Source organism: Triticum urartu, chromosome 3 (genome assembly GCF_003073215.2).
Source record: "Triticum urartu cultivar G1812 chromosome 3, Tu2.1, whole genome shotgun sequence".
NCBI lineage: Eukaryota > Viridiplantae > Streptophyta > Magnoliopsida > Poales > Poaceae > Triticum > Triticum urartu.
Genome location: NC_053024.1, coordinates 630,014,290 through 630,031,041, shown reverse-complemented (window position 1 = coordinate 630,031,041; position 16,752 = coordinate 630,014,290). Strand labels below are relative to the sequence as shown.

General features: G+C 50.3%; 1 protein-coding gene across 1 annotated transcript; it reads right to left on the bottom strand.

Annotated features, from left to right (window-relative positions):
* Positions 1-14,595: 14,595 nt before the first annotated feature.
* On the bottom strand, positions 14,596-15,755 carry LOC125548906 (heat stress transcription factor C-1a-like). The gene is made up of 2 exons (XM_048712429.1): positions 15,454-15,755; positions 14,596-15,303 (listed from the first exon to the last, which is right to left on the bottom strand). The coding sequence occupies exons 1-2, from the start codon at positions 15,688-15,690 to the stop codon at positions 14,596-14,598; spliced, it is 945 nt and encodes a 314-aa protein (XP_048568386.1). The 5' UTR covers positions 15,691-15,755.
* Between the last annotated feature and the right edge of the window lie 997 nt (positions 15,756-16,752).

The following is a 16,752-nucleotide window of genomic DNA, read 5'->3' as shown; positions in this document are numbered from 1 at the left end:
GCAATTTGCTTTTAGGCATAATAAAAACTTCCATATAAGTGCATTGAATACTAAGAGAAGTTTGATACTTGATGATTGTTTTGAGATATGGAGATGGTGATATTAGAGTCATGCTAGTTGAGTAGTTGTGAATTTGAGAAATACTTGTGTTGAATTTTGTGATTCCCGTAGCATGCACGTATGGTGAACCGTTATGTGATGAAGTCGGAGTATGATTTTTTTATTGATTTCCTTCCTTATGAGTGGCGGTCTAGGACGAGCGATGGTCTTTTCCTACCAATCTATCCCCCTAGCAGCATGCACGTAGTAATTTGTTTCGATAGCTAATAGATTTTTGCAATAAGTATGTGAGTTCTTTATGACTAATGTTGAGTCCAAGGATTATACGCACCCTCACCCTTCCACAATTGCTAGCCTCTCTAGTACCGCGCAACTTTCGCCGGTACCATAAACCCACCATATACCTTCCTCAAAATAGCCACCATAGCTACCTATTATGGCATTTCCATAGCCATTCCGAGATATACTGCCATGCAACTTTCCCCCGTTCCGTCTGTTATGACACGCTTCATCATTGTCATATTGCTTTGCATGATCATGTAGTTGACATCATATTTGTGGCAAAGCCGCCGTTCATAATTTTTTCATACATGTCACTCTTGATTCATTGCATATCCCGATACACCGCCGGAGGCATTCACATAGAGTCATATCTTGTTCTAAGTATTGAGTTGTAATTCTTGAGTTGTAAGTAAAAAGAAGTGTGATGATCATCATTATTAGAGCATTGTCCCAGTGAGGAAAGGATGATGGAGACTATGATTCCCCCACAAGTCGCGATGACACTCCGGACGAAAAAAAATAAAAAAAGAGGCCAAAAAGAAAAAAAGAAGAAGGCCCAAATAAAAAATAAAAAATGAAATGAGAGAAAAAGAGAGGAGGGACAATGTTACTATCCTTTTTCCACACTTGTGCTTCAAAGTAGCATCATGATCTTCATGATAGAGAGTCTCTTATGTTGTCACTTTCATAAACTAGTGGGAATTTTACATTATAGAACTTGGCTTGTATATTCCAATGATGGGCTTCCTCAAATTGCCCTAGGTCTTCGTGAGCAAGCAAGTTGGATGCACACCCACTTAGTTTCTTTTGTTGAGCTTTCATACACTTATAGCTCTAGTGCATCCGTTGCATGGCAATCCCTACTCACTCACATTGATATCTATTAATGGGCATCTCCATAACCCATTGATACGTCTAGTTGATGTGAGACTATCTTCTCCTTTTTTTGTCTTCTCCACAACCACCATTCTATTCCATCACAGTGCTATATCCATGGCTCACGCTCATATATTGCGTGAAGATTGAAAAAGTTTGAGAACATCAAAAGTATGAAACAATTGCTTGGCTTGTCATCGGGGTTGTGCATGACTTAATATTTTGTGTGATGAAGATAGAGCATAGCCAGACTATATGATTTAGTAGGGATAACTTTCTTTGGCCATGTTATTTTGAGAAGACATGATTGCTTAGTTAGTATACTTGAAGTATTATTATTGCTATGTCAATATTAAACTTTTATCTTGAATCTTTCGGATCTGAACATTCATGCCACAATAAATAAAAAATACATTAATAAATATGTTAGGAAGCATTCCACATGAAAAATTCTATTTTTATCATTTACCTACTCAAGGACGAGCAGGAATTAAGCTTGGGGATGTTGATACGTCTCCAACGTATCTATAATTTTTATTGTTCCATGCTATTACATTATCTATTTTGGATGTTAATGGGCTTATTTTTACACTTTTATATTATTTTTGGGACTAACCTATTAACCGGAGGCCCAGCCCAAATTGCTGTTTTTTTGCCTATTTTAGAGTTTCGCCGAAAAGGAATATCAAACGAAGTCCAAATGGAATGAAACCTTAGGGAACATGATTTTTGGAAAAAAACGTGATCCAGAGGACTTGGAGTGGATGTCAAGAAATCAACGAGGCGGCCACGAGGCAGGGGGCGCGCCTACCCCCCTGGGCGCGCCCTCCAACCTCGTGGGCCCCTCGTTGCTCCACCGACCTACTTCTTCCTCCTATATATATCCATATACACCGCAAATGTCTAGGAGCACCACAAAAACCTAATTCCACCTCCGCAACCTTTTGTACCCAAGAGATCCCATCTTGGGGCCTTTTCCGGAGCTCCGCCGGAGGGGGCATTGATCACGGAGGGCCTCTACATCAACTCCATGGCCTCTCCGATGATGTGTGAGTAGTTTACTTCGGACCTTCGGGTCCATAGCTAGTAGCTAGATGGCTTCTTCTCTCTCTTTGGATCTCACTACAAAGTTCTCCTCGATTCTCTTGGAGATCTATTCGATGTAATCTTATTTTGCGGTGTGTTTGTCGAGATCCGATGAATTGTGGGTTTATGATCAAGTTTATCTATGAACAATATTTGAATCTTCTCTGAATTCCTTTATGTTTGATTGGTTTATCTTTGCAAGTCTCTTTGAATTATCAGTTTGTCTTGGCCTACTAGATTGATCTTTCTTGCAATGGGAGAAGTGCTTAGCTTTGGGTTCAATCTTGCGGTGATCGATCCCAGTGACAGAAGGGAACCGACACGTATTGTATTGTTGCCATCGAGGATAAAAAGATGGGGTTTACATCAGATTACCATGATTATCCTTCAATCCATTCTCTCTAAGCCGTACTTTCTTAGGAACTTAATACTTAATGCATGCTGTATAGCAGACGATGGTGAGAATTGTAGTAGATGTACAGAGGACGCGATTACTACTGTCAGAGATGATAAATTTCATACCACTACTTACTAATATCTTGTTCTATCATTGTGAAGTAATTGTTAATGTAATACTTATGCTATCACTTGAAAGAACATGTGAAACCCTATAGGTCCTATTCAATCAACAAGTTTCATCCTAACTATATTTGCATATTTACTTAACAAATTTATATAAAATACAAAAAAAATTTATTTTATTATTATCTAATCCTATAATTATCCTGCCAAATGGTGAAGGATTGACCACATTTATCGCGTTGGTTTCCACCGGGTGTTATTGTGTGTTAGGTACGAGGTGATGGCCTTTGGCTTACGGATAGAATTGTGTCAAAGGAACTACAGTTGCTTTATAACAAATACTAGTGAAACTAGACCGTTTTGTGAAGTTTGGAAGCAACAAAAAGGTTGTCCTCGTAGACGAGCCCAGAGTGCCCCATGACGGAGCAAATGAGAGGTTGCTTACCACTGTAGTTGCTAGATCTGGAGAAGACGTGCCTTCTCGCCCCTGGCCCGCTGTGGACACGTGCTGATCATAGTCATCGCAAGGCGAGGTTGTTGAACTCTCAAGAGCACGTTTTCTGCCGCCGACTTGAAATACAAACTCGCCGGACGGCCAAGGCCTTGAGCCAGACACGGCGACTGGAATTGTAGGCACGTTGCCGCCCATGAGCCGCGGACGCGAGGGGCGTTCGCGTGGCTAACCGGGAAACGTAACCGTTGGGGCGGCCACGAAATGGAGAGTGGAGCCGAAGGTGCCCCTATGTTCAGGACTGAGAGGTGGTCTAATTCGAGACGGTATGGCCGGCTACAGAGCGAGGCCGCTCGTGTAGTCGTGCCCCAGAAGGGATTTAGCCATCCTGCCTGGTGAGGTCGTTTCGTCTAGTCGTGTGTGCCGCTTGCCCCAACATGTCGATAATAAGATACAGCACCGGGGCCGCCTGTTGACGCCCCCTCGTCAGACCGTTCGCCTAGACGAGTATAGAGACTGCAGCCTAGCCACCCGTGAGGGAGAGACGAGCGTCACCTACATGTCAGCGCTGTAGATAGTATGAGGGCTGACTCTTGACGTAGTCGTCGCCCAGACTCATACGACCCATGATGCCGGCCGCGACCAGGACTGCACTCCGCTCTCTGGACACTGGCGCCGTATACACACCCTAATTGTGAGCCCAGCTCAGAAGCGGACATGGGACATCCAGGAAACAAGTCAGTGCCCTAGACACGAAAGGAGAAATTCACAGCCCATCGTTCTTTTGACGCACCCAGCCGACAGTGACTTGCCAATGAGCAAGGCGGGAGTTAAACATGGTATGAATGGAGCGTCGAGGAAGAAACAAGTGACACCAGAGAAAGCTTGAATAACCTCCGACACAGTTGTGAGCAGGCTGGGGCAAGGGAGACACGGACTGACGCCTCGGGGATGTGCGGTCGACTGATAGCCCTAGTAGCTTTCTAGGGTCGGGCCGGCCACACCTGCGCTGCTGCGGTTCCATGCCCAGTAGCTGACCGTTCTCAGATTACTGCGGCGAGTGGTCGCCTTCTGTACCGCCTGTGCGGGGCTCACCAAAGCAGTGGCACCAGCCGCACGTGTCGCCTGCCTCTGTAGTACAGGTCGGCGTCTCGCCACAGCGTGGACCTCCGCCCCGCTGAGTTAAGGCGTGACCGCGTCGGGCGCTGGCGAGTCGGTCCTGGCTCTCATCACCGGGTCGCCGTGGACCCTGATAGCGAGCCCGGATGCCTGGGGGCAAAACTAACCAGTTGTGCCTTAGAAGGGGCTGCGGTGCGGGGCTTGGTCAGTTAGGTGACTGTGGTACGGGCGAGTCCGCCCCAGCTCTCTGCGATGCCACCCGTATATGCCCATTAGATATCGGTCCCTGAAGGCGACCGACCTCTCGGCTGCTGACAACGCAGTGCTCTAAACCGCTCAGGTGGCTGGTAGACCTGCTGCCAGCCTACGCGTGCTTGCGTGACGAGCTTGCGCGGTACGGCGTTCCACTTTACCTTGGGCCGAGCCACGACGTGCCTCTGCCCCTAGTGGCCGGCCTCCGCATAGTCTCAGGACGAGATGCGTGAGTGGCGAGAGGAAAATGTCGGTATCCGCACTAATGAGCGAGGCCAGAATGTGCGGGCTCTGATACTGTTCAGCTACCGGTCTCAATGAGAACGGACTATGATCCATCCCCTCTCATGGCCACCGGTAGTAGCTTCCTTCCGCCTTGCGTTCCCCTCCCGCTGGGACAATAGAGAGTGAGCATGAAGGTGAACCGCCTCGGACGCTACAAGCCCAGTGGGAGACGCGTGGCACGGTCGGGGGACAGTCCAGCGGCCTGTCCCTGGGGCCCTCGGATTCACATTCCGCGCGTCGAGTTGGGAGACGGCCGCCCGCCATGGGATAGGGGTGAGGCAATGAGGTTCGTGGGTACCCGCACCGGTCACAGTACTAGATAGGCCCGCTGGCAGCGCACACACGCGTCCATCCGCCTTCCGATGGCGTCATCCACTTTGCCACACGCTGTGGTTTCTTCATCTCCTTGAGCGCAGGTGTATACGTGGCCGCGGCCATATTACGCTCGCCCTCTGCCGCCTGGCTGCCGCCAGGGCGCTGGCTGCCCAGGCACCACGGGACACAAGTATCACCATATATGACCTGTTAGAGAAAGCTCCGCTCGAAATCGGGCTAGGGAGGGTTAACAAGTCCACCTGGCTGCTCCTCTCACTGATCTGATCACTGTTACCCCGAGGTTGACCTCTGCATCTCAGGATGCCCAGCTGAGAGTTCCGCGGGCGTTCCGTGGGACCGGCCGCTGCGGAGGAATCGTGTTGTCTGGCTTCGCCGTGCGCATCCGTGCCGCCGACGCGTCTGGTCTTCACAGGACTTGCGCTGCAGTTACGGGTGCACTCGGCGCCAGTATTCAATGCACCAGGTCTCATGTGGGGCGGATCTGTCCCAGGAAGCAAAGCACAACTGTTCCGGCTGAACTAACGATAGATTTCACCTCAAGCTTCGACCAACCAGCGCATGCTGTCAATCCCAGAGTAGGAACGTGTGGACGTTTGTCTTGTGTGGGACGGCCGTTTCTTTCCAGACGCTGAGAAGCCCCTGGTGCCCCTCGTAGGGCCGCCATAGGCTCGTGCCCCTCCCGCCATCAGGTGTCACGCGCACCGTCTCTGGGTGCGAAAAACTTACTGGGGAAGGTATAGGGTTCGGGCGACAGATAGATAAGCAGGGTTCGAGCAACGTGCGACGGAAGACTGCTCGCGCGGCGCGGCTGCATCAGCCGGACGCGTCTTTACGCAGATCATGAATGCAAAGCAGAGTGAGAGGGTTCACAGCTTCTCTGCTGCTCTCCCATGGGCCGCTGCCATCGCGCCCGCGCATCGCCCACGGCTCCGACCTCCTGTCGCACGAAAAAGTTTACCTGTGGCGTTCTTCTACACGCCTACTCGCTCCCTCTGCTCTGGTGGGTCAATTCTGCCCGTCTTGTAGGGCCGGCACACTCATAGTGGCAGCTTGATGTTCGTCGCCTACCATCTTCGCCCTGCTTTGGTGCGATATCTTCATGTGCCCGGAGAGCGCCGGGTTGGCTCGTCACCCTTTCTGCCCAAGCATGGCCTTCCATACTGCCGCCGCCTGGCCTCCGGGAAGGCATTCTGGGCTTCCATTCTATCTTTCAAGTCGAGCTCCCCTTCCTTTCATTCGATTTCTTATTCGTTGACTCTGCGGCCCCGAGGACATGGTGGCGTGACCTTTAGCAGTAGGCATTCAGCAAAACTCTGACATCTTTTCTACCCTTGCGTATACTGCCTTCCGCGTCGCGCCCTGTACCCTTGTTGATTCTCGACGGCGTACCTCAAAGTCGGTCTGGTACTTGGACACACGTACCCCCTAGTGCCATGGTCTTTGATGCCGGGCCCGATAGCTCCAGACTGTCCTGAACCGGCATTGCTCCGTGGCGGCGCCCTCACTCTGGACCAGTTCATGAATGACTCGCCCTTCCTTTGCTGTTCGACAGGGATGTTGGCGCATTGGCTCCTGTGCCCGACCGTTCCCTCTCTGAGGGCTAGCGTCATTTAATGCTCCCGGGTCTTCTATTCTTCTTCTCTTATCATGGTTTCGTGCGGAGGATTCACCGGCGCACGTTCTACTCACAGCGATTCTTAATGGACGGCTCTTTGGAAGTCCGCCCACATACCGTGTTAGTTGGTCGCGCCCGCTCGGACTAGCGTTGCGAGCTCCAAGATCTACCGTGTCTCCCCGCGCGGGAACAGGGATCACCAGAGAAGGCGCGCTTACTTGAGTCAAGAAATGCTCTAAGATTAAGCAGAGAACTGCATCGAGCGCGGACTCATAGGGGCACCAGACGGCCACAACACTTTCGGTCGCTCTCACCGCCATTGGGAAAACAACTGCTCGTTGCCGGGGCGCGCCTGTCCGATAGGATGGGTGTCGATTCGCCCGTGCCTACCGCCGCTCACATGACGTGCCCCCTAGCACTGGGGCGGGCACTTGACGTTACATTTTCGACGAAGTCCGGTCGACGTCCAACAAGGGGGGGACACCGCCCTGCCCTTGGCCCGTGGCCGACCGACGAGGAAAAAAAAGTTGATGGAGGCAGGACACATTGTAGTGCCCGTGTACTGGGGAAAGGGATCTGGCTCTCCCTCGCAGTTCCCCACCCGCTACACATTCGCCCCCTGCCGGCTCGTCAGCGGTGGCGTACGGTGCTGCTATTCCTTGTATCTCCCCCTGACGGCCGAGGGTCCAGCTCCGAATATGACAGCACCTTGAGGTGCTCGGTCCCCTTGCCCCTCTTACGGGCCCTCTGGCGCCCTAGGCACCTCCTGGCCTAGTTCTGCCCTGATCTTTTGACTTTGGAGCTATATCCCCTTCTGCTCTCCATGCGTGGTCTTATCCATATATCCCGGACTTGCCTTGACCTCGCTGACATGCCTCCGTACCTCATCCACCGCCCTCACTGCGGCCCAGGGCGCGCGCTCGTTCAGCTTCCCGTGGCCCTTTGGCGTGGCCTTCACGCCTCACGCACGGCACTACAAAGAGGCGCCCGGTGCCTTCGCTAGCCTTCTCGCCATAACACTCGTATAACTGATCACGAAGGTGAAATCTTGGCTCCGCCCTGCTCCCGCCTGTTCGGCTCTCCCGCCCCCCTGCCTGCCTCTAGGGTAGTCTCTCTGCCCAGCGATCCTGCCTTCCACTGCTTTGAGTCATCTCTTCCTGACCGCCATGCTCGTACAGATATCATATCAACTACCTCCTCCCACGTTGAAGTCTTCTTCTGCTACCCGAGTCGCTCTCTGTAAAGAGTTTCCCTCTTCTGTACTAGGATACTTGTTTACGTTCAAGCCAGACATTAGGATAGACACGAAAGTCACCAGATCGAGAACGTTTAGGGTGATTTTTACATAGGATCATAGTTTTGGGATGATTTTAAGGTCCGACCAAAAGGTTGTTAAAAAAAAGCAAGGCAAGGTGATGGCAGGGGCGAAGCCGGGTATGAGGAGGCACATCAGCTCACTTGAGTTGTGCGCCAGCCCCGACCTCGGGAGTCTTGTCTGGACCACGACCATAACCAGGCGTGCACGCGAGCGCGGCAAAGGATGCGGGCATGAGTAGCTCTGTCTTAGCAGGCAGAGCGCCCCCGCGCAGGGCGGCGGGTGCGGGCTGGTCTCTATGGCGCTCCTGACGTGGCGCAGAGGAAGCTGATAAATAAGTGGGCTCCTGTGCGCGACGCTGTAGGTTATGTGTGGTGTGTCGCCAGAGACTCGGACAGGCACCCTCTCGTGGCCGCTTATAGACTGGTGAGCGAGACAATGCCCTGTCGTGGGTGGAATTGAGCTCAGATCTTGCGCCCGCCGCTGCCCCACCAAATGGGACAGACCGGCAAGTGGTGGGGAACGGCTTAGATGGAGACCCCTGTTCCTTAGTCGGCTGATGGTGGAACGCCGACGGACGCGTGCGCCTCCGGCTTTAGCTATAGTGTCTTCTCCTGTCTCGCCGCGCAGGTGAACACTAGTCCGGCTGCCTCAGCCGGCACAGTGGGCCTCGGAGCCGGCGCCCTTGCGCTGATTTGGATCGGTTCCGCTGTTGCGAAGCCAAGCAGGCGGAGCATACACAAGGAGGGCCTTGGCTCTGACTACGTCCGTGCCGGCGGGCTTTCTCGTGGGAGCCCGCGGCCCCACCCTCTGCGCAGTCGCGGGTCTCCCGTACCATTCAATGCTCTTCCTTAGAAGGCGCATCCGCCCGTAGACATCGCGTTTGGCAATGCTAAGCTCGGTGCTAGTCAGGCCGACTGACGTTAGCGCGATTTCTGGATACATCCATCCAGCACCAGCGATTTCTGCTGTAACGGCAATGCAGGCGCGAGGATCCAGTCCTTCCTCTGACGCCCCTGGTGGTAGGCCTTCCTCTGCGTATGCACGGCCCCTTCCTGCCGGCACCTCCCTCTGCGCCGTCCGGTTTTCACGTCTCCATTGTAATTTCCATACAATCACGGATCCGTAGTCATGATAGTGATCGATTCGCCATTCGGTCGGTCTCTTTGTATTCGCTGGCCTATGCATATGCCCCTCAGAGCCCAGCTGTCACCGAGCGCACTAGGCGAGGTCTCGGATGTCTCGTGTGCAGCACGATTTTTGCGGCTATTTGAATTTATTCCAACATTTGAAAACGCACAATATTCTGCTCGTGCTCGTCCGCCTCCATCTGTTTCTGTCTCGCGAAAGCAGAGCTTCCGGACTCTTCCGCCAACTAATCGAAGACCTGGTTCCCATGCAGCATTGAAACTTGAGACGAACAACCGTCTTTCTATATTCTTTTTTTGTCGACTGCTTCGCTATGTCTTTATTGCCGATATATCGGCAATCTAGATCTGCCTCGCCTTTTTGAATAAGAGTGCAGTCTCACCCGCTACCCTCGACCAGAGACTTCGTTAGGCCGGTTCATCTTGTCCTAAATATTGGGTTTGGACGGTGAAAATTGTTTCTGGTATTTTTAGAATTTTTTATATTTTATTAGGATTTTTGTTTCACGGCGAAACCTATGTTAAAAAAAATTCCGTCAGACCGACTCCGCCTTCCTCCACACGCGCGCGCCACCGTGGCCGAGCCGGAGTCCGGCTCCGACTCCGACTCCACTGGCCTCCTTGCCCCCTTCCCCAAGCCGGCTCGCTTCCCCTCTTTATAAGCGCCGACGCCCCCCTCTCACCTCACCTCACCTCGCCTCCCGTCGCAGCCGCCGCCGCCGCCTGCAGCCGCCCGCGTCGCACCCCATCGCCCGTGCCGCCGCCCCGCACTACCACCCTTCCTCGCCGCCACCTCCCGCCGAACTCGCCGGAGACGCCACCGCCTCTCGCCGGTTTTCGTCGGTTTATTAGGTAAAAACCTAGGTTGCTTTTTTAGGTTTCATCGGTTAGTTTCGGTTTTTTGTTTTTATTTTCGGTTCGACCTAATTAGCGAACATTCACCCAATCCTCTCTGTTAACGAACGAATTCGCTCGTTAGCCCCTGTTAGCGGACGTTCGTCCGATAGTCTTTTCTTTTTAATTTTAATTTTTGGCCAGGGACCTATCTGCGAATACTTTTCTCACAATTTGTCCTTGAACTTCAAACCCGTTACTTTTTGCTCGTTTATCCAAATGCAGTGAAACCAATGCCAAAATATTCGTCTTGTTCCCCTCTTTCCAGATAATCAATCTGAACATGGTTTTGATAATTAAAAATTTGGTTTCAAGCAAATTTGAATTTGAATTTCTTTTGATCATAGTTTGAGTTTCCTAACTCTGATTTGATTGATTCTTTTTGCAAATCAAAGCTCTTCACTTGAACTTTCAGTTTGGATCTTTTCTCTTGAGTTTTAACCTTGCCTCTTTTGCTTGAGTGCTTATGTATGCTATTGTTTGTTCACGATAGTGTTCCTGGAGTGCGAGGCTTGCTACTACGGATCTCTAGGGTTTTCTGATCGTCAGCAAGGCAAGTAACACTTTGATCATATTCCCTTTAATATCCAGTTTTTATGCATTAGTTTCGTCCCTCAAACATTGCATGATTAGGACTTGTTTAGCATGTGGGTTTTGGGAAGTAGTTGATGAGGTAGGAACCTATTGCCCTTTTTATATCAAACCCTGGGAGTTACTATGTTATGCTTATACTGCTATGCTATGCTCGTAGACGTAGATTGGGTTTTGAGAGAATTCATGAAAGTTGTGAGAGTTATTGTTTACTAAGGTTTAACTTAAGGTGGCTACTTTAATACACATATGGGTGGATTGGTTTGTGGGCTCCTGGGGAATCCAGTGCTGTCCAAGGAGATCCTGGGGCATCCGTGTGATCATCCTATGGTTTGCCACCCAGGCTCAAAGGGATCATGACATTATTCATGCTAGACACTTCCTTGTGCATCCACATGCCACTATCGGCTCTGGCATAGTTGAGTAAGTTGTGGGAATCCTTTCCATGATGGGCTAGCAGATGTAGGGGATTGTAGGTGTACCGGCATATCTATCGGTTAAGGGGGCCTCTTGGAAAAGACTGTGTCTCGGTCATCTGTTTCTCAAACACCATGAAGTGCGAGAAATCCAATGGAGGAGATCGAGTCTTGTGGGGAAAAATGCGCAAACCTCTGCAGAGTGTACAAACTAATCATGATTAGCCGTGTCCCCGGTTATGGACATCTTGAGTATCTGGTACTTGAATTATTATGTTGATCTCATCACTCTACTTAATTAATTTGTTGGGTTGTTAACTTTTAATTGGAATTGAGATGGGGTTACCATTCTCAATGCTTTCAACAAACTTGTAGTTAAATAAAATATATTCCTTTGTTGTAGGGAAAAACTAGCTTTATGCAAATGATAACCATATATAGAGCCTCCACCAGCCATATATGCATGTAGTTATAGCTGTAATTTCTCCATTGCTCTATAGTGTTATCTTGCCAGTATATTCCATGTGCTGACCTATACAGGCTACAACATATTATGTTGCAGAGTTTTCAGACGAAGAGTAAGGTGCGCTAGGTCGTTGTCATGCACTCAGTTTTGCCGTGGAGTTGGATGGACTCTACTACCTTCGAAGCTTCCTCTGTTATCTTATTTAGATGGCCTTCAGCCATATTATTGTAATAAGTTCTCTTTTGAGACATTCAATGTAATAAGTGTCTGATTGAACTCTGTTATAAAATCTTGAGTACTGTGCGTGTCAGCAATACCGATCCAGGGATGACACTTATGCACAAAGACTTGACCGTCTGAGGTCAGGTCACTACAAAGACACTTTCGCACTCATAGGTCGATGTTGGTTGATCCAATCACACGTCAAATTTGGAGCTATCACCCCTGTAATAGTACTTGGGTCCAATACCTTCGATAAGGAAAGGACGTGTGCCATCGCTTGAGCCATGTCTGATTGATTTCGTAAAGCACAAATTTTACTGATAACGCCCACACGTGTGGCATATTAGACATCCAACCACACGTCGTGTGTGGCGTAAGCTAGAGGCAGCCCACACGGGCTATGTGTGGGTGAACATTAGAACTGCCCACATGTGTGGGCGCAGTTACTTCGTGCCACACGCCCAACAAACTACTACTCATCCTCATCCCGCGTGTGTGGCATGAAGCAAATCTGCCCTACGTCCTGGCGCACCCGTGGGATGACACTTTAGTTACCCAGGGGATGGCAATTGTAGTCAGCCGGGATGGCAAATGTAGTTGTAAAAGCATGGCAACTTCTCTGTTTTGGTTAACTATAGTTGCCATGTCTAAGTAACGGTAGATGTCGCGTGTATTCGAACCATAGTTGCCATGTGTGATAAACTACTTGCCCTACGTGGTCAAACAATAGTTGCCATGTGTGATTAACTAGTTGCCACGTGTGGTCCGACCATAGTTGTCATGTATGGTTAATCACAGTTGGCATGTGTGTTTACCTAGCTGCTACGTACGCGAAACTGCAGTTGCCATCTAGCAACAAATCGTAATTGTCATGTGTGTTTATTTAGTTGCCACGTACGCGCAACTCCAGTTGCCATCTAACAACGTACGAGCGTCGTGTGGGCGAAGAGTAGTTCGCCCACACACGCGTGGACTAGGTGGTGATGTGTGGGAAGAAACTGGTTCGCCCACACGGTGCAGCTGGCAACCGTGTGTTGCGGGTCGTGTGGACGAACTCTCCAACACCCACACACACGATGATGCCCACGTGGCACTGAAATTCTAACAGATTCCTTTAGGACTCGTGCAAAACAGAATCAACGTGTATCAGCACGTGTGGGCGAAGTGCAAACAAGCCACATGTGTGGGTGTTAACATTACGGTATTTTTTTAAAAAGAAGGTTCACCCTGGTCTCTGTATCAGAATGATGCATGCAATCATATTATTAAGCAAAAGGTCTGCGATTCAGTACAAGTACACAAAGGGAGCGAAAATAAAGTGAAGATAAAAATTGCCACAAACGGCAAAAACAGGCCAAGATGAAAGTTATCAATATATATTGCTCTATCTGACATAAATAACAAAGGAAACCGCCAAATGTTTATGGTATAAACTTGTGGCATATTGTGAGTTGTGACTCACGGTAGAACTAAAAAATAATGGATCATGAGTTCAATACACGTTACTAGCATTTTTCTGGAAAATTATTTTAATCAACATCCCCCCCCCTTGCATTCTATATTAGAAGCAATTATTTTGTTGCTTTTTGCACCCTTTCTTCTTCAAACTCTATTGGCTAATTTATTTTGATCAGCACTTCTAATTTATATATGTATTACACAACAACATAGTTTTTGTTCTATGTTTGTCGAGTGTAGGATCATTTGCATTATAAGGAGCACTTTCACCGGCGACCATACACAACAATATTTGGAGAACAGCAACAAAAAAACATGAGGAACAATTCCATGTGCATATGGCTAATTTTCTTGACTAGGCATTTTTTGCACCGCACAAAAATGATTAGACAGGTGTTCTTTATAGATTTGCAAAGTATTTTGTGTTCTTTCGACAAAGCTAATACCATGGTGCCAAAACTTGCTCTTGAGTTATTTCCCATTCAAAATATATATGGTGCCAGAACCTGCTCTTTAGTTATTTTCTATTTTAATATGTTTTGAGTACTCATCTACAAAATCTTGGCCCCCCATATGGCCGTTCATCAAGATGCGGTTTCGACGAGCATCACACTAAAATTAATGAGGAGGTCCTCAAAAGACATTTGATCTCCCAGATCATCGGATGGGGCATGATTAGATCATGCGACGTGAGACAATGGCATGTTCGTCTTTGTATCTATCTTGAACAAACCGCGTAGTTGGACGGCTTTCATGATCGGTGTTGTCTCAGCATGCAGGGGATTGCTCGTGTGAAAGAGAGGACATGCGGCAACAGAAGCTTGTTAGAGTTAGGGTTTCTTGCTTTGTGTATGCAATGGTGACATGCACTTTGGATTCAAGGGTTCAACAACGAAGACGACTGTGGCTCCAGAATGATGGTCCTTAGGTGTACGTGCATAAAGACTTTCCAGCTGCCATGAACAAGGCCATGCCGACTCTGTAGGGAAGCGGTGGCAACGACGTATCGACGACTTGTTCTGGCGATGATAGTGGTAGGACCTCGGTATAATTTTTGTTATGTCCGGTGTGCTTTGTACTGAACTTCTATAATTGATCCGGGCTGTTTCGTAGGAAATAGTTGTGTACAAATGATTGCTAAATTAGTAAGAGTACACTAAGTACAAGAAGCTAGTGCATGTGCATGCACTATGCGCCATGTTTAGAAGAAACACTGGCCAAGTAGGCAGAACGGGAAGGGGATCTCCACGGCGGTCCCACTGTCAGTTATGCCCATGCCGCTGCCGCTGTCCCTGCCGCCGCCCTCGAACTCCGGCACCTGCTGCACCCCGGATCTCGCGGAGGGCTCCTCGAAGGCTGGGAGTTTCAGTGGCATCGGCTCCGCCCACTGGCCGACTCTGGCTCCGTCCATGGCCGCGTCGCCGAGAGCCAAGAGCGGTGAAGGCGCCGGGTGAAGCGGGGGTGCAATGGGAAAGGAAGCAAAATCACGGGAAGGCAACTGCATGCGCTGGAGCTTCTTCTCGGCTGCCTGTTGGAGAAGGTGGAGGGAGGTGGCGTTGGGATCCTCGTCGAGCCTGGCGAGGAAGGGCATGAGCCGGTCACTCCGCCGCTCCGTCGCCTGCAGTCGCCGGGCCATCTGCGCCAGCTGCTCCCCGATAGCTGTCTGCTCCTGCCGCAGCCTCCGAACCTCCTCGAGCAGCGCCTCCCTCCCCTCGTCGTCCTCTTCCTCCTCCACTTCCTCTCCTATATTGGCCATCACGTGCTGCTCGCCGCCGCCGACTAGAGACGAGCAAGAGGTCTCGCCGCGCTTCTTCTTGCGGCGCACGATGAGCGGCAGAAGGTGCGTCTGGCCGCGCAGGAATGACTCGTGCGCGAACTCCCATCGGTCCGGGTGCACCTTCCGGAAGCCCTGCACAGCAATCTCATCATAGCCAATTAAGCAGACATTTCGCAAGAGTACGGTGCACGTGCAAGCCTAGATCGAGTACCATTAACAGACTACGGATCACTAGTATTACTAGGACAAGAAAGGCCGAAGGAAGCCTCAGTAGGTACTCACGTAAGAGTTGAGCTGGCGGACGAAGCTGGAGAAGTTGCCGTGCTTGAAGAAGCATGGGAGGAGGAGCTCCGAGAAGCCGGCGACGTCGGTGACGACGAAGCTGTTGCTGTCCCTCCCCCACCTGACGAGCGCCTCCGTCCTAGGGTCGCTCACCATCTGGTACGTCTTGGCCACGAACGGCGCCGTGTCGAGCTCGCCGATCAGCCCCAGCGCGAGCTCCGTGTGAAGGCCGTCCATCCTACTATATCCTATGTACTACCGGGCGGCGGACCTCAGACACTGGGAGCTCCCGATTAGCTGCGTACTTGCTCTCCACCACGACCGGGCGGCGGACCTCAGGCACTGGGAGTTCCCTCTACTCTAGCTATGTCACTACCGGACGTCAAAATCCCTCAAAAGGGCAGGCAAGCAGCTGTGATTGCTCGCAGAGAGGGGGCCGGTAGCCATCCAACTTTATGCAGCGTGCTTGACAGGAGGACGCTAAACGCCTAAACCAATACTGTAACCCATGAGTGATGACCTTACCCCACTCGTGGTTATTAATGTATATAGTATAATTGACGTATGTGAGCATGGAAAACAGATCCTTCGCACACGCTACTGGTAGCATGTCGATCGATCCCCAGCCTTCTTGGCGTCGCCATCGCGTTCCGGTGATATATCAGTGAAACCGTGCCGCCTTTTGGACCAGAGCGTGCTCCAACAGTGCAAGAAATGACAACCCAAAATCAAAACCCAGCTAACCCAACTCCAGCTGCCTCGATCGTCTGGACGTGGTCTCTCTCAAGCACATACCAGGTTGTCCACTTGCGTGCTCTCGTTCCTCTCCTCGCACTGTGTTTGTAATGCGATCGATCGCCTAGCTCGATCAACTGTACAAACACTATGCTTCTCTTGTAGCAGCACGTAGCATCAGATGATGACAACGCGACAAATATGGACCGTGGTTGTAGTAACAAAATACTATGGGCGGTAACAAAATAGTACTATGGGCGGTGGGGCCGCTCCTCATGTCCTTAAGCTTTACGGGAGTAGGACAGACGCTACGATGCAGCTGCGCTCTCTTCGAAAATATCTTGTCTGCTCCAATGCTTTTGGGATGGATGGGAACAACTGGGGCCAGTCCTGCTGCCTCCTCGCGTTTGGCTGGTTCCCAGACTTGGCTAGCTCCTTGACCCTGTTTCCAAAACGGGGATGTATCTGTCACCTTCTGTCCATGTTCATGTGGTCTTATTATCAAGCACTAGCACAATAATTGATGTAGTAATTACTTAGAGCGTATCCAACCAGTTCCTCCAA